Source organism: Staurois parvus, unplaced genomic scaffold (assembly GCF_062004578.1).
Source record: "Staurois parvus isolate SC_StPar_1 unplaced genomic scaffold, SC_StPar_1.0 ptg000299l, whole genome shotgun sequence".
Lineage (NCBI taxonomy): Eukaryota > Metazoa > Chordata > Amphibia > Anura > Ranidae > Staurois > Staurois parvus.
The window spans coordinates 9,458,169-9,477,075 of NW_028318095.1; the positions used below are offsets into that span (position 1 = coordinate 9,458,169).

General features: G+C 40.6%; 1 protein-coding gene across 1 annotated transcript in view; it reads left to right on the forward strand.

Moving 5' to 3' along the window:
• HTR1F (5-hydroxytryptamine receptor 1F) overlaps positions 1 to 10,843 on the forward strand; it is a 33,592-nt gene extending 22,749 nt beyond the window's left edge. The window contains exon 2 of the mRNA XM_089682922.1: positions 1,976 to 10,843. Within this exon, the coding sequence (XP_089539048.1) occupies positions 2,016 to 3,107 (1,092 nt within the window). The 5' untranslated portion in view covers positions 1,976 to 2,015 and the 3' untranslated portion in view covers positions 3,108 to 10,843. The remainder of the gene's footprint in view (positions 1 to 1,975) is intronic.
• Positions 10,844 to 18,907: the final 8,064 nt, after the last annotated feature.

The following is an 18,907-nucleotide window of genomic DNA, read 5'->3' on the forward strand; positions in this document are numbered from 1 at the left end:
ACGCACATCAGTGATGGAGAAAAATTACCTGTATGCAAAATTTCATAATAGAAACAATGAAAAACTTTTTTTTTTCAAATTTTTCGCTCTTTGTTTGTTTATAGCACAAAAAATAAAACACCCATTGGCAAGTAAATACCACCAAAAGAAAGAAAAATGATAAAAATATCATATGGGTACAGTGTTGCATGACTGTGCAATTGTCATTCAAAGTGTGACAGTGCTGAAAGCTGAAAATTGGCCTCGGCAGGAAGGGGGTATAAGTGCTCAGTAGGCAAGTGGTTTAATGCATTTACAATCATTTTAACTGTGCATGCTGCCCAAGCCTGCCCCCATAAGTTTGGTTATTCTTCCTTGTGTCTTGTGTTACTGCTCTATTCATACATCAACAGAGACGGAGTAGTTAGATAGAGGGGTGATGGTTTAGATGTTAGAGCTTTTGACACATTTAGGGAACATTGCTTTTTCTTTGCTTAGACTGCATGCTTTGGGAAAGAATGAATGCATTTGAAGCAGCTGTAGCACCCTCCTAGTTTATCTAGGGGGAGCTAGACTCCAATGGTTAGACAGGGGCTGAGCAGCAACCCAGGTGTAATAGCCAGAGAGGGGTCAAATTGTGGTCAGGGCAGACTCTGCAGGCTAGCCCCTCTGGAATTTCCCTCTGTTCTAGGGCTTTTGGAGGAAGGCCTTAGGGACAGAGGGTGTATCCAAGGAGTTGCTGGCTGCACTCTTGAGGGGTCCTAGCCAATCCACAATAAGAGGTTGGCAAGGGGCTGGGAACCCTTAAAAGTGTTGAAGCCTGCTCAGTTCCAGGAGAGTTGGAGGTAGAGTTCGGGTGGAAGATGTGAGGCTGAAGGAAGGAGGCTGCCAGGAGGACCAGTAGGATGGGCTTACATGCAGGCCTGGACCAGGAAAGGAGGAAAGCTTGGAACTCACTAGCCCCCTGAGAGAGCACCACTTGTATGGCAGCGAAGGAGCAGCCTAGATGATAGTTTAACCTATAAGCAGTACAGGAAACAGTCTGAGTAAATACACCTAGACACCCTGGGCAGATATGGGAAGGAGCACTCTGGTGGAAAACCAGATTAGAACCCTACTGTGACTGATCACCCATTTAAAGGGACAGGAACTGGATCCTCTGCTCAGGGATAACTCCAGATTGCTGAGTGAAGAGGAGAAATACATCTAGAGTCTAGGGTGGTACATCAAGGAGATGCTGGCTAGCTCTCCAACAGACACTGTGCTACAGAGAAAGCTTGTGAATAGTTCCAGGAAGTTTGTCATTTCCCTTGGACATCCAACACCCCTCTTACCCTATCCCAATTCTAAATCCCCTTAATAAACCTAAAAAACAAAGCCCTAGGACTGACTCTGGATGCAAACTTGTATGGAGAATGCAGGTTGCCTGGCTGTGCAGGACTATAGGGGGACCCAAATCCTTAGCAATCCCCAAGGGGGTAGTGCTACACAGCTAATGAATTTTGAATGTATTTCTATGTTTACATGCTTTAGGAATGGAGAGGGTCGATTTACCAAATACTGCATGTTGTAGTCTCAGTTATTTCATCTCACCACAGGAAACATTTTTCTGATGGGTCATATGATATTAAAGATATTTATAAACACAATTTTGCAGATTTTTAATATGCTTCTGGGTTTGCAGTAGCAGAAATTCCTACAGTGGTTTGTCTCTTCCCTGCCCATGAAGCCATAAGGAAGCATTTACTCCCTGAGTGTTGGACTCCCAAGTTTTGAGTTTCCTACATTATACCATCCTAAAGCTTGTAATGGCAGTGGCTGTTGAGAGTTCAGCAGTCAGTGAGTACATGCTTTCTTATGGTTTCATATGATTCAGTTTGCCAACAAGAACAGAAAACTGAAGTACCAGTTTTAAGAGAGTTGCCCTCTAAAATCCCCAAGCATATTTCATTTGATAATTATACATCTAACCATCTGCTTTCCTTTTTTTTTTTAGATACTGATTTTTCTCGGTAAACTTGGGGTTTAGAAAGAATATGGATATAATAAATACAACAGAATATAACTGCACTTCAGGACAACTAACAAAAGGGATCACAACCCAAATTCTTACATCACTGAGTCTGTCTATCTTGACGTTAATGACAACTGCAATCAACTCTCTGGTAATTGCTGCAATAATTGTGACAAGGAAACTTCACCACCCTGCCAACTATCTGATATGTTCCCTTGCTGTAACAGATTTTCTGGTTGCCGTCCTAGTCATGCCTTTCAGTATCATGTACATTGTGAAGGAAACCTGGGTTATGGGTCAAGCTGTTTGCGACATCTGGTTGAGCGTAGACATTACCTGTTGCACATGTTCAATACTTCACCTCTCAGCAATTGCATTGGATCGTTACAGAGCTATCACCGATGCTGTGGAGTACGCCAGAAAACGAACACCTCAGCATGCTGCCTTTATGATTGCTGTAGTATGGATCATTTCTATCTTCATCTCTATGCCAGCATTGCTCTGGCGGCACCAAAGGCACAACCGTGAAGATGAATGCATCATCAAACATGATCACATTGTTTTTACAATTTACTCTACCTTTGGAGCCTTTTATATCCCACTGGTGTTGATACTTATTCTTTATTATAAAATTTACAAAGCGGCAAAATCTTTGTATCACAAAAGGAATGTGAGTCGTTGCGAGAAAGAACAGAATGGCCAAGTTCTTCTGGAGGCATGTGGGAAAAGTTCTACCTTATGTATACCAGAAAAGTCTTTCTCAGACCATTCAACAGATTTTGATAAGATCCACATTACAATTAGAAATCCTTTAGCTGAAATGAAACACGAGAAAGCCTTGAGGAAACAAAGGATATCCAGCAATAGAGAACGCAAAGCTGCCACCACTTTAGGTTTGATATTGGGGGCATTTGTAATTTGCTGGCTTCCATTCTTTGTTAAGGAGTTTATCGTAAATGTGTGTGATGCATGTTATATATCTGATGACATGTCTAACTTCCTCACGTGGCTTGGATACCTCAATTCCTTAATCAACCCCCTGATTTATACCATCTTCAATGAAGACTTTAAAAAAGCATTTCAGAAACTAATTCGCTGTAGACATTACCTATGACAGTTTACTTGATTTTTTTTTATAATTATTATAATGTACTAAACCTGTGTTATATTACAGTAAGATTACCTCTGCCTAATCTTAAAAAGTCACTCTTCTGCCAAAAACTAAAAATTAAACGGATGCTAATTGGTTCAGTCATCCAGCAGCTTTTAATAAGTTTCAGGGATCCTGGAAAAAAATTGTTCCCAGCTCTGTCCCTTGTAGTGACTGTGATTTTACCTGATTGAAGTATGTGGTCTTGTTCTTGCATAAGTCAACATTCAATTCCAACCTGCATGTGGCCTGATTGAGGCTGTGGCCCAATAAATATTTCCCTGCAAGGGGTTGCAAATGGTTAAAAAAACTGGTGAGTGACTGAACCTGCCTGGATCCACCAAAATGAATTATCAGTCTTGGGTACGCTTCAAGGAGAACTCCAGAGGGAAAATACTGTAGAGCGGAAACCAGGGATAATTGATTTATCACAATTTCTCTGGTTCTTTGATCTGGTATCTAAATTTTTATTTTACATAATTCCTCCTTTAAGCATTCTTGCTTGCTGTGTCAAATAAGAGAATTCCTCATAGAAGGTTCTACAAACTCAGATAGCCCACTGCAGAAGAAATGAACAACGGATATAGTTAGAAGGCAGAATTGCCAATGCCACAGCCTGGTAAAACCATGGCCTTCATAACCTATGTAGGAGTGTATTCTGGAGTTGTCATATTTGAGAAGTTTAAGCTGGCCATAGATGGATCGAAATCCAGCCGGTTCAGCAAGAACTGTCTGAAATTCAATTCATGTGTAGGTTTCCCTTTTCAACAGAAGTCAATTGCTAGATCAACTTCTGTAAAATGGCCACGCTGGAAAACAGTTGTTGATGGCTGCTGTCACCAGCAGTACTCCTTATGAGATTCAAGTAGATGAAATGTGTTGATGCTAAGGTACAGTATCTATTGTGAAAAACAGAACATGTAGCCATTTTGGATACAGATAAAATAAAGTTTCATGAGAAAGATATTGATTCATGAAAAATAAGGGCTTCTAATGTTTAACTATTTTATTTGAAAAAATAATAATGTAATATGATTCATGTGATTTGAATGCTTTGATGAGTAAATTACCAAGAGAGTAAATAACATACTCTGTTAAAATTATTTAGCGTTTAGTTAATTTATTCTAATGCAGTGAGTGCATCCAGGAATAACCATCAAAAAAGTAACATAGGCAATGTTTATATTTATTTCTTTTAATAAAGTAGAGTAATTAATGTAGGTGACAGGTAGGCAACCCTGAAGAGGTGGAGATCTGCATGAACAGCACAGATGAGATCAAAGGTCACTAGGGTGCAGTGCACTTTTGTATAGAGAGACAACCTAGAAACACCTGATTGACAAAGTAAGGAGAGTTTGAAGAGTTCAGGGATCAGTAGTATGTAATGTAGAGAGCAGGGATCAGTAGGAAAGCAGAATTCAGGGTCATTAGTAAATACCACAGAGTGGAGGAGTCAGTATTAGGTAACGCAAAGTACAGGGTTCATTAGTAAATAACATAGAATGCAGGGGTCAGTAGTAGGTAGAGTGCAGGGATCAGTACTAAAGCAGAGTGCAGGGTCATTAGTAAATACCACAGAGTGGAGGGGTCAGTATTAGGTATTGCAAAGTACAGGGTTCATTAGTAAATAAAATAGAATGCAGGGGTCAGTAGTAGGTAGAGTGCAGGGATCAGTACTAAAGCAGAGTGCAGGGTCATAAGTAAATACCACAGAGTGGAGGGGTCAGTATTAGGTAACGCAAAGTACAGGGTTCATTAGTAAATAACATAGAATGCAGGGGTCAGTAGTTGGTAGAGTGCAGGGATCAGTACTAAAGCAGAGTGCAGGGTCATTAGTAAATACCACAGAGTGGAGGGGTCAGTATTAGGTATTGCAAAGTACAGGGTTCATTCGTAAACAACGTAGAGTGCAGAGGTCAGAAGTAAGTAAAGCAGAGTGCAGGAGTAAGTAGTAAGCACAAATCTTCTCCTCCTTCTGTAAAAATTCACTCATCAGTCCCCAGATTCAGCAGCTCCTGACAGAAAGAGAAAAGTCCTCTAACGTCTCCCCTCAGCTGTCTTATATGAAATGCCATAGCCGAGAAAGAGACGAAAATTTCTGCATTCACATTGCCATTTTAATCTGCCTCCTGGGTGGAGAGACATCATGATCTACCTGTCATATGGCTGTAGTTGATTGCAATGGACCAGTTGCTGCCCTCTGCAGTACATAGTGATAGCTGTCACTCTAGGAAACAAAGAGGGAAATTTACTAAAACTGAGCCGTGCAAAATCTGGTGTAGCTCTGCATAGAAAACAATCAGCTTCCAGGTTTCATTGTCAAAGCTTAATTGAACAAGCTGAAGTTAGAAGCTGATTGGTTACCGTGCACAGCTGCACCAGATTCTGAATGCTCCAGTTTTAGTAAATCTCCCCCAAAGTGTTCTATTGGATCACCAGGTGAACCATGTAAAAAAGACACTAAAAATAAAAGTGAATACCTTCACCATGTTTACAGATTGGTAAGCTACAATTTAATAAAAATGCTTTGTGGAGGATGGCACAGGGAGAACTACATATTTTTGCAGTCACAGTACTATTCCCTCCCTAACACGTCTGAACAAGTGCCCAGTACAGAATGCTGCTGTCAGTAATCCTGATCTCTCTCTACACCCCTGTTTCTTTACTATAGGATGTACAGCACAGTGTGCACAGAAAATTCATTTTATTAAGATCAGAGCTAGAAGTACCACATATACTGCTTGCTGCAGGCTGTGCACACAGTTGACCTTTCCCTCCCAACTCCGCACAGACATTCTGGAAAAACCCTGAGTGCAGGGAAGGCGTCTCATCCTGCCAGAATGTTATCTGCTTTACTGAACACGTTTCTGCCTTTTTTTTCTTATTCATAAAAAAAAAATGATAATATTTAAATAAAGGAAAAGCTGCCCTACAATTCTTTAAAGGGAGACGCCAGGCTTGGAGCTGGCGGCACAGTGGGATCAACACATTGGGGTTGATTTACTAAAGGTAAATATACTGTGCACTGCATGTGCAGTTGCTTTATATCCATGGGGAAGCTCTGAAATGAGGCAAAGCTGATTTTTTTTCATCCAATTATGTGCAAGCAAAAATGCTGTTTTTTTTAGTTTCCTTGAATGTTCCCCTCAGATCTAGAGCAACTGCACTTTCATTGAACTTTCAGAGCACTTCCAAGTGCACTTTAGTCAATCAACCCCATAGAGTGCAATCAAACTGTTGCCAACCCCCAAATGTAGATTACCTTATTAAAATGTCATGTCTGCATGGACAATCCCTCCTGATGATAGCCATACATCTGCGGTCATTAGTGAAGAGACTGACACAGGCATACTAGGGGTAATTGGGTGATTTCAGGAGAGTATAAAGAGTTTGGTATACTTAAAGTTGTAGAACAGGCGTCTACAAACTTTCCAAACAAAGGGCCAGTTTGCTGTCCTTCAGGCTTTAGGGGGGGACTTCGGACAGTAGGAAATGCCCCAATGTCAGTGAGAGCAAACAATGCCCCATCATTGGTTTTAGTGGCAGGACTAGTGTCTGATTGTTGGTATCAGTTGGGGGGGTAGCACCCCATCATAGGTGTCAGTGGAAGAAATGGTGCAGCATCATTTGTGTCAGTGGGAGGAATAGTGCCTCAAGGCCCTGATAAAGGCAGGCAAAAGGCCACATCCGGCTCACGGGCCGCAGTTTGGAGACCACTGGTGTAGAAGATAGTCACCATAATTTTCAATCATAGAGAGACTGAAAGCAGTATTTCTGTTGGGTATGAATCAAAAATGGGAGCTCAGATTAGGAAAAAAAAGTCACACAAGTCTGGAATTTTTGGAATTCTGAATGGTAGAACATCTGGCAGAACTGATCACAAACCTATCTCTCTGGGAAAGAAAATCTCCACAAGTTCAACATAAGTAAGACATTTCTATTTTATTTTTTAAACCACATCCCGTGCTCTTACACGTGGGCTTGATGCACATTGAGCATTCTGGTGGTGGATTCTTGAACCTCTTCTTAGGCTATGGTTAAATATGGTAAAGTGAATGCTGAAAAGCAAGAAAGAAATTTTCAATTTGCCCCTTAGAGCTCATTTATATTTGCTGCATCCCTTGCTGTCTGGCTGACAGGCGAGCAGAAGGTTTTATGCCACACCACAACTGTGTGCATTGCATGTGGTTGCAGGAAGGTTGCAGCACTCCACCGTTCTCTTGAATAGGTCATATTCAGCAGAGGTACTGCAGAGGTACTGCTCAAACTTCCAAACACAAGAGGGGTTATAGTTTTTGCTGCAGCCACAAAGCATCACAGCTGTGGTATGTGTACAATCCCCTCTAGCAACTGTACTGGTTTCAAGGGGTGTTTGGAGGAAGTGATAAAACCATTACTCAACCACCTATTTTTACCACCCCTTGGCCATGAGTGTGAACAAGCTCTTGGCCAGATTGCTGAATTTCATATACAAGGGATAAGAGGGAGGATTAAAGTATGCTGTACCTAAAGCAAAACATTTTTATTTCTTGGGTGGAGTAGGGAAAGATTAAAACTCTTGTCCTACAGCCACAACTGGAAGTAAGAGGAAATCTTTCCAAAGTAAGAACATGCTCTCCTAAACAGTAGTTCTGCTGTGGTGACACTTTTTTGGATCTCCCATCAATTTTAGGCCTCATGCACACGGAGCGTTTTTGCAGCCACTTGTAAGGCGTTTTTTTTTACTGCTTCCAAAGTGCCCTTCATGCCATCCTATGTGTCCATGCACATGTAGACTTTTAGAAGCTTTTAGTAGCAGTAGCGTTTACCACTAGGAAAAAAAACCCCAAGACCAGTGCGTCCAGGAGCAGCAGCGTTTTGGCAGAAAAACACTTGACTCGTCTGAACGCGTGTTGACGCTAGGCACATTAAGCACCTGAGCGTTAATTCATTTCAATGGCTAGAATAAATTATTATTCTGGCCAATGAAGTGAATTAACACCCAAGCACTTGACTCCTGTAAAGGTGCCTAAATGCCCTTAAATCGTTAGACACTTTGACGAGTGTCAGGCCTTTTTTCTGCCAAAACACTGCTGCTGAGAGAAGGAGCATTTTTAAAATGTCCTGTGTGAATGAGGCATTCACCCAAACAAATAGTTTGTGAATTCCCTCAGCAGAAACCAGAAAGCGATAAAAAAAAAAAAAAATTGACAGATGTTTTTCATTTACCCACACGATGCAAAACTTAAAGTGAAGCTCCACCCAAAAGGGGAAGTTTTGCTTTAAGGCTTCATCCACCATTCCCCGTTAAGGATTGTCACCTTTGGGGAGCAGGGGGGAGGGGGTACGCAAATTTGATAGGTACCCACTCCCCTAAGGGATTGGAAGCAGAAGTTGTCCTCCGTTCCTCCCTCCCCATAGTCTTCTGGAACAAACGACAGGTACCACAAGACTACAGGACCATTCACAGAGTGCAGTGCTACATGCGCATGCACAATGGCCACAAGCTGTCACAGCCAGATGCCCACACTGAAGATGCCAACTCCGTGGACACAGGAAGGCCAGTGAACCCAGCCGGTGTGAGGACACTGAGGGATCGAGGGACAGGTGAGTCTCCATTTTTAAAAGTCAGCAGGTACAGATTTTGTAGTTTTTGTAGTTTTTGTTTCATTTAATTTTGACTGGACCTCCGCTTTAAGGAAAAAAAAAGGTCTTGGCTTTATATTGTTAACTATACTGCTAGCTTTCATCTACATAGTTCCTTTCTCTGGAGTTCTCCTGAAGGCTATGCTATATTGTAACAAAGCATTTTTGGGCTATTTGATTTTTTTTATGAGGTATGTTTGCATTAATTAACCATTATGCTGCTGTTTATCTATTTTAAGATATTACTAACCTAAATATTTATAAACTGATATAGTCCTATTCTTTTCTGATCTAAGATATTATTATTAGTTATACTTTCAATGTAACTTTTTACAATATTATAATAATATGGCTGTAGTTGATTGCAATGGACCAGTATATATATATATATTTTATTGGTTTTGTACTCTAAGCAATATAAAACTTACAGCTCACTGGAAGATTTGACCAGTGTTGATACCTTGGATTGACATGTTGAATCACAAGTTGGCTTCCTATATTTCTTAGAGACTCCAGTCCCAAAATATCTTCTCCATAGTTTCTTGTTGTGGCCTATTGCTGAAACAAAATGTTAAACCCAGGTGATTTTGTCAGTTGATTGAGTATAACACACTAGGTGATCCATTCCAGGACAGTCCACCTGCTGCATGAGAACAGTGGTCTGACTCTCGTAGTGCTGCCAACATAGGTTATTTCAAGTCTTGCTGCAGCACTTAGTAGGTAAAACAAAGAGGTATTATCATTATTATTATTATTATTACACAGGCATATTTATTACTGTATATGCAGCCTTAATTGTGATTTAAAGCCTAACTGTGCAAATTAAAAAAAATAGTCATCTGGAGGTGTCAAAAATAAGCTCTGCAATATTCACTTCCCCTCTCCTCCCCCAGTAATTGCTTTTTCACCAATACATGTCCAGAGTCTTCTGGGTTTAGTGACACCCAGCAACATCAGGACTGAGGACATCAAGTGAGTGCAGGGTATCTCCCTTAGGTACCCTGCAATTACAGCATAGTGATGCAGTAATGAGTGCAGGGGCGGACTGGCAACTCATGGGGCCCCCGGGCAATTGGGGATCATGGGGCCCCTGTGTTCTTGCCCACACTCAAAACACACCCAAAAAAGCCTATAAAAGGTACCAGGGGCATTTTATGGGGCCTCCTACTGACCCCGGGCCCTCGGGCAGTGCCCGAGTGCTCAAATGGTCAGTCCGCCCCTGATTGAGTGGCATGGACATCATCAATTCAGCAAAGCTCCTTGCATCATTAAGTATCGAAGAACTGAAAGAAAGAGGACCCTCTGAGATATGTGGCTGACATGAAGATATCTGAAAATGGTAAGTATAGAAAAATAAAATATGAAAAACCTTCAGTATTCAATAGGGCAGGTAGCTCCAGTATCCCTAGATTTGGGAAATGTACTGAAGATCCTGCTCTCTGATTGACTAATATGACAGTCAGAAATTGCTGTTCAATAACTTGACGGCACGCAAAACTGAAAGAGGTATACTGATGGTTACATTTCTGATGTGGATGAAAGATATATTGTTGGGGATGTACACTGCTGAGCAGGAGGTCTATTGCTGGTGGTCAGATGTATTGGTGGGAGAAATTAATCTGCGACCTATACTTTATTCTCAGATACATGGCAAGAAAACAAATGGGGGGGGGGGGCTTGATTTGTAGTCACACCACAGCTTGATCCTTTTAGATATGCCATGATGATATTCATGTACCAATAATCAAGGTTGTCTGCCAGGGGATGGTGGTTTTATTAGCTTTACAATCTGTAATCCTGACCCACCTCTTTGCAGCATGCTGTTTGATACTTTACATTCATCACTAGCCAATATATTTAGATGGCAATCAAAACAATTACTGATTCTTCTGTGGATTACCCCCCCAAAAATATATCAATATGTTAAAGACAAGATTTTGAATTTTTCTTACAGTTGCCATGATAAATACAGTTCTTTTCACTGTACAATTTATAATTTTAAACATGCAAATATTTAATTTTGTGCCAAGATGTATAGAAAATAAAATTTCCTCCGGTTTTTGTTTGCATTACTACCAAGGCAAATGCTTCTGTCTTTTCTGACTGCGAAAAGGAACAGAACAAGCACATTTGCAAAGATTACAATCGCTCTGTTTATCTTCCTTTCATTTTTTGTTGTATGAACAATAGACCTGCACACCATTCATGGAACAGAGCAAGGTGACACTGACATTGATAGCGGAATCTACAGTCTCTGTTCATGCAGTAATCAAATATAGGAAGAACCATTCATTCATTCAGCAGGAAAACTGCATTACTGAATATAGTTACCTCTAAAGGGCTTGTTCAGTAAAAGTACAGCTGTGATCAGCAGAGTACAGGAACTCTTAGTAATAAGTCACATACAGTATGTTAGCTATGTAATGACAGAAAAAAAAGATATTTTAGTGGCTGCTATAGATTACTGCACTTTGCACATCCACAATTTATCTCAATTAAATAGACCAATGTCCCTTTAACTGTAGTGTCTGATCTTCTGCACACTGGGGCCCTAGTTGGTGCAAATAAGGATTAAAATCTTCCTAGAGGCAAAAGTAAAAGTTCCTTAATAGAGGGTGAATACAAAGGAAGGGAGCTGCCCTTTTAAGTGATATTGAATTTGAGTGGTACCCCTTTGGCAAACACAAGTGGGGTGTAAAATTTGGCAGAGACTAAAAATGAGCAAAACACACACCTGTAGAAATTGGTTCTTCCTCAAGCCATAGTAGCAAACTGCAGCAGTGGAGGAGCACCTTGGCGAATGAGCAGACTGTAATGGGAGCCTGGGGACCCTTGTGACTGTATATGCTGGAACTGTAATAACTAGTAGGCTGAACAACTTGGACCTTAACACAGTCTTCTCCATACACCTGCTCTCCAGCTCTCTCCATCCACTTCCCGTCCTCAAGTTCTCGGGCTTTTGTATTTATCTGCCCCACCCATCCACCATCTCCTCTGGGAAATGTAGTTTGTTACTACCTGTCAGACAGTGAGGGCCTGCAATCAGCCTACGAATCCCACAAAGTTTTTCAACAGAGTTTGTATAGCTGGGCTGCAGGACACTACCATCTTGTGTGCATTTGAAATCCTGAAACAGTATTAGGGCAGGGTGTTACACCTATTAGGTCAGTTCACACCACTGTGTTGCAGTGTCATAGTTACATTTAGTTACACAGTTAGTCTGGCTGACAAAAGTCCATCCAGTTCAACCATTAAAAAAAAAAGTTAAAATCCTATGCCCACAGTTGATTCAGAAGAAGGAAAAATAACCCAGAAAAGCATGATCCAATTTGCTCCTGCAGGGAAAAAAAGCCTTCCTGATCCCCCGAGAGGCAATCGGATATTCCCTGGATCAACTTTACCTATAAATGTTAGTATCCAGTTATATTCTGTGTATCTAGGAAAGAATCCAGGCCTTTTTTAAAACAATCCACGGAGCTGGCCAGCACCAACTCTTGAGGGAGTCTATTCCACATTTTCTCAGCTCTCCTTTCTGTGTTTGGAGATTAAATTTCTTTTCCTTCAGATGTAAAGAGTGCCCCCTTGTCCTCTATGATGACCTCAGGGTGAATAACTCTACACCGAGTTCACTATATGAACCACTGATGTATTTATACATGTTGATCATATCCCCCCTTAAACTCCTCTTCTCAAGAGAGAATACATTCAGTTCCTCTAATCTTTCCTCATAGCTGAGCTCCTCCATGCCTCTTATCAGTTTGGTTGCCCTTCTCTGTTCTTTCTCCAGTTCCCCAATGTTCTTTTTGTTAATTTGTGCCCAAAACTGAATTGCATATTCCAGATGAGGTATTTCTAATTATTTGTACAGGGGTACAATGATATCTCTCTCTGGAGTCTATATCTCTTTTAATACAAGAGAGGATTTTGCTTGCTTTAGAAACCGCAGCTTGGCATTGCATGCCATTATTAAGCTTGTGATCTACCAGAACTCCCAGATCCTTCTCCAACATTGATTCCCCCAGTTGTACCCCCCCTAGTATGTATGATGCATGCATATTCTTAGCCCCCCAAGTGCATAACTTTACATTTATCAACATTAAACTTCATTTGCCACATAGTTGCCCACTTAAACAGTGTATTGAGGTTGACTTGTAGGTTGAAGACATCCTGTAAGGACATTTTTCCACTGCAAGCATGCAGTACTTTTTTTTCACCACAGTGTGGTGTAACGCAATATATCCCATTAACTACAACGCGAACATCACTAAAGTGCTATTACCCCACATACAAAAAATACAAAAAATATTTATACACGATAAAGTGATTAAATCAATAGTAAACATAAAATAGTAATCAAGTATATAACAATGTGCAAAGAAAAAATTCCAATACTGTCCCATGCACAAAATCAAGAAATACAGTAGTACCACTTCTAATAAAAACAAAAAACGGCCAGATCTTCAGAAAAATCACACATGTGCTCCATAATATCTGTGCTCACTCACCAGAATTCTTAGATCTCCTATTAATAAATACACAGGTCTAAATGTGCTCAAAGCAGAATTGAATCCTCAGCTCTCTTCCAACAGCTGTTCACCTCATGTACTCAAAAGATGTAGAAGACACAGACCAGAAACACCGTCATACCTCTTTTATTAAAATTTGCCCATAAAAACAAAATACCACTCACAATGTTTTGTGCCCATGTGACACTAGAAGAAACCAGCCAACCAAATGTATTTTTGTGTAGAAGCTGCCACTCCAATACTTCTTGGAGCCAGCATGTGCTCTGCTCAGCGGATATGATGTCAGAACCGGAAGTCCTCGTCTCCTAAAGGATAATCAATCCTAATCTAAATTCAAATGTTGCAGCTTATAGTTCTTTGATGTGGCTGCATTAGTTTTCTTTTTTTTCAAGCTGAGAATATTTTCAGCAAGTACAGAAAATACCAGCTGATCTTGCCAGAAATACAGAGTCCTGTGAGCTGCACAACATAATATCTTCCTTCCTAGCTATCTTTGATATCTACCAATTGTCCTGCCTCCATGTAGCAGATATGAAGACATACAAACATGCCTGGAGTCCATATCAGGAGAGCAGAAATAATTTCATGCAGTGCCGCGCTTCACTTCTCCTATCCACTCTTACATGAAAATATACAATTTATAAAGACAGAATACTCCAAATAGAAGATGTGCTCTCAACTGGAATATATGACTGAACCAGGAGCGGACTGACAACTCATGGGGCCCCGGGCAATAGGGGATCATGGGGCCCCTGTGTCCTTACCCAAACTCAAAAAAGCCTATGAAAAAGGTACCAGGGGCATCTCATGGGACCCCCTACTGACCCCGGGGCCCTGGGGCAGTGCCCCTGTTTCCAAATGGTCAGTCCGCCCCTGGACTGAACCATTAAGTAAGGTCATATAGTGCTTGTGTGCCTTATATATGGCTCCAGATGGTAATCCTTCATGGATAGATGCAAATCTTCCTTTAAAAGCTGTAAAGTTCTCCTACATTACTCATCCTCCACTCAGCAATCCTCCTCACATAGATATGGAAAGAGAGACCACCAAACATAGTGCTTTATTTTTTTAAAAGAGTATTATCTTAAAAACTTCCAGTATAGCATTCACATCTGGATCCCCCAGAGGAAGCTACGAGTCCCTGTAGCGTAACGCGTAGGGGAGGGGCAGTGACGTCATCACGCATCCGAAGTCAGATACGGCGAGTATTGACAGTGTGCGCAGGCACACCAACCAGGCTGGTCACACCGCTACCCGCGGTTGTGTATATACAAAGCGCAATTGATATTTATATAATGTGAGTGTATTACTTGAGCACATTAAATCCTTTTACCCCAGATAAGACACTATGTACCTTTTTTTTCCTTTTCCTATGATCCATGGGAGGAGAATCTAACTAAGGAGAGTGCTGGGGAATTAGTACACTTCTCATACTACTGCTAACCATTACAGCTATACAGCAAGGGACATTATAAAGGAGAGTATACGGCATACAATTTCCTGCTGAATCTATAAGGAACTGGATGCTATTCCAGGGTATTTGGTATCACTTACCATTGAGAATTATAATTGGACTTTTTTTTATTATTTTTATATGCTTTCTGTATATGATTTTTAGAAAAAATTTTCTCACTTTTTTAAATTTGTTTAATTAATTTTTATTTATTTTTCACTTTATAATTTTTTATTATTTCTGTCCATGTGCATATATCCTCATTTATTTATTTATTATTTAATAATTTTCTTTTGTTGTTTTGTTTAAATATGGGCACAAGGTGTATAAATGGGTATTTATGATAATAATTGAGAGAGAACAACATATATGAGTTTAAATAATTCTTTATTTATTTATTTTTAAGAAAAACAATGTATAGAGCGCGGCACCTAATTTATTCACATTTACCATACAATCTCGTTTTCCGAGCATTATGATGTCAGCAAGCCCCTCCCCTATGTGTTATGTCACAGGGTCATGTGGCTTCATCAGGGGAAAATAATTGGATGGCACGGAGCTCTAGTTCCCATATAAGTATTCCCAGGCGCCATTTTCTTGTAGTTTGCAGTGACTTAGCGCCATGCTCTCGGGGATAACCAGACTACTTGTTTACAATATAATATACATAATTATGTGATCCTAAACTATAATCCCAATTTATGAATAGCAATCTATAGGCTCTTCATACTACTAGGGCAATACTTAATACAGTCTATATCTAAAGTACTTTTATTCGAAGTTACATATTTACGGATACTAACCCGCCCACAGTATATTTACTGCTGCAGGGCTGCCTCTGTGCGCAGGATCGCGTATACATACGTGATCCTGCATTTCCGGGTAGGGGACGCACGCAAGGCGCACGACCGCCCTATTCGCACTGCGGATCTAACTCTAAGCCTACTCTTCATCACATGCCTAAGAATGTATTTATGTGCACAGCACTAAGGGGAGCTTTGGGCAGCATTTCTGCCAGTGTTTACTCTTCATTTATCCACCCCGGCAAAACTGTTGGTGCTTTTCATCATAGTAATAAGTACTGAAAAAAAGGAAGTGTGGTGTGACTTCTTACAGTGTATTGGATGATAACAGAACAGTAGTACAACTTATTTCAGCCAATGCCTGGGGGAAACAAATGAGTGGCAGCCAGTCTGAAATAGAAGTGGTGGTCAGCTGAGGTGATTTGTTTAGCGGCAGTTACTGGAACATTCTGCCACTGCATTGGTGGTTATGTCTAGGCACCTCTTTTGTTGATCCCAGACATGAGTGGTCTGTAACCGCAGTATCATGAAGCCTCTATGTTGAACTGTATAATATTTGGGCCTATGCCATGAGAAGTGGAACCCGCAAAGTGTTTATGCTTAGAAACCAGTGGGAATAGTTAGGGGTTCTGATTGACTGTCCCTTAAAAGCTGTGGTACATGCGGGGCCCTTTTATGTCTGGGAACTGACTTGAAGTGATATTAAACCCAAAAGCAAACATTTATTAAATTGCAGCTTACCAATTCTTGGATGTGATGGCTACATTAGTTTCCTTTTAAGGCTTTCTTTCCTTTATTTTCATCTGGTGATCCAGACAGCAAGTCTGTTGTTTTTCAGAAGAATAAGCTCTCTTTCAGGTACAGTCATGGCCAAAAATATTGGCACCCCTGTATTTCTGTGAGATAATGCACCACTTCAGAAAATGGTTGCAAATACAAATGTTTCGGCATTCTCATGTGTATTTCTTTTGTTTGTATTGGTATGACACAAAAAAGTGGAGAAACAAAAAGCCAAATCTAACACATTACATGCAAAATGCCAAAAATGAACTGGACAAAATTATTGGCACCCTCAATTTAATATTTGGTAGCACATACCTTGGGAACAATAACTGAAATCAGTTGCTTCCTGTAACCATCAATGAGTTTCACCTCTTTACTAGAATTTTGGACTGCTCTTCTTTTCCCAGCTGCTCCAGATCTCTTGGATTGGAAGGGTTCTTTTTCCCAACTGCTGTTCTAAGATATCTCCACAGGTGTTCTATGGGATTGAGATCTGGACTCATTGCTGGCCAGTTCAGTAGTCTCCAGCGCATTGTCTGAAACCATTTCTGGGTGTTTTTTGATGTGTGCTTTGGGTCATTGTCCTGCTGGAAAACCCATGACCTCTGATGGAGACCCAACCTTCTGACACTGGACCCTACATTGCACCCCAGAATTCTTCAGATTTCATAATGCCATGCACACGGTCAAGACATCCAGTGCCTGAAGCAGCAAAGCAACCCCAAAACATCAAAGAACTTCCACCATGTTTAACTGTATTCTTTTCTTTAAAGGCCTCATTTCTTTTTCTGAAAACAGTAGAATGATGGGCTTTACCAAAAAGCTGTATTTATGTTTCGTCTGTCCACAACACATTCTCACAAAAGGATTTTGGCTTCCTCAGGTAAGTTTTTGGCAAACTTCAATCTGGCTTTTTTATGTTTTGCAATAATGGAGTCCTCCTGGGCCTCTTACCATAGTGCCCCTTTTCATTTAGATAGCGACGTACAGTGCGAGCTGACACAGATATACCCTGTACCTGAAGGTCAGCTTGAATTTGTCTGGAAGTTGATTGATATTCTTTAGCCAACAATCCTTTGTTGTAATCTTTCAATTTTTCTCTTTTGTCTACGTCTGGGGAGATTAGCTACAGTGCTATGGGCTGTAAACTTTTTGACAATGTGTGTGTGTTACAGTGGACAGAGTAACATTAAGAGCTCTGGAGATGAACTTTTAACATTGAGATTGTCCATGCTTTTCCACACTTTTTGTTCTCAAATCCTCAATTATTTGCTACTCTTTCTCTTCCCCATGCTCCATGTGGCACACAGAGACACACAATAGAAAGGTTGAGTAAATTTTTCACCATTTTAACTGGTTGCTGATGTGATTTCTATATTATCAGCACCTGTTACTTGATACAGGTGAGTTTAATTACAAATTACATTACAAACTTGTTTCTTACAATTTTGAGAAGGTGCCAATAATTCTGTGCAGTCCATTTTTGGAGCTTTGCATGGAATGTGTCAGATTTTGTTTCTCCGCTTTTTTTGTGTCATACAATTTCCTGGGCAAAGTGGTGCATTATCTGACAGAAATGCACAGGTGCCAATATTGTTTGCCATGACTGCAGATCAGTTTACAGGGATGAGACAAATCATTTACCTCTAACAGGGATGCTTAAAATGGTCAGTTTATATTTATTAATGTAAAACCTTTATCCCAAAAGGTTAAAAACTGCTGTAACTGATTATAAAGTGTTAGCTGGAGGTTGGCTTCAATTCGGTAGTGTATTTAAAGTGATTCTAAAGATTCATTTTTTTTTTGTAAAATAACAAACACGTCTAAACTTACCTGCTGTGGGCAGTGTTTTGCACAGAGCAGCTTGGATCCTCCTCTTCTCGGGTCCCCCACAGGCTCTCCTTTCTGTCGGGTGCCCCCATAGCAAGCAGCTTGCTATGGGCGCATCCGCTGCTCCATGTGTCCATTCACACATGGAGCCCCTTCTTGGCCCCGCCCTCTCTTTCCTTATTGGCTGACTGGCCAATGGCACTTAGCTGGATCTCGATGGGGCTCAGGTAAGTATTGAGTGAGCTGGGACACTGCTGAACACAGAAGGTTTTAGTATGCACGAAGGTAAAAAACCTTGAGTCTTTACAACCACTTTAAATCTCCTAATATATTTATTACTCCCCTCCCCCCAGACTCCCCCCAGACTGACAATGCCACTATCTGCTGTGCCTCCTGTCCTCATTTATCCAGACAGGGGGTACTCTAATACAAGACGTGTCAAATCAAATGTGGAAACAGAGGGAAAAAAGTCAAAGAAAAGAAAATTGATGCAGGCACTATATCTAATAATTAGTAAGCTGCAATATACTACATTTTTGGTTTGGGGTTTAACCACTTGCACACTGGACATTTTCACCCCCTTGCTGCCCAGGCCAATTTTCAGCTTTCAGTGCTGTTGCACTTTGAATGACAATTGCATGGTCATTCAACACTGTATTCATATGAAATGTTTATAATTTTTTTCATACAAATAGAGATTTCTTTTGGTGGTATTTAATCGCCACTGGGGTTTTTATTTTTGCA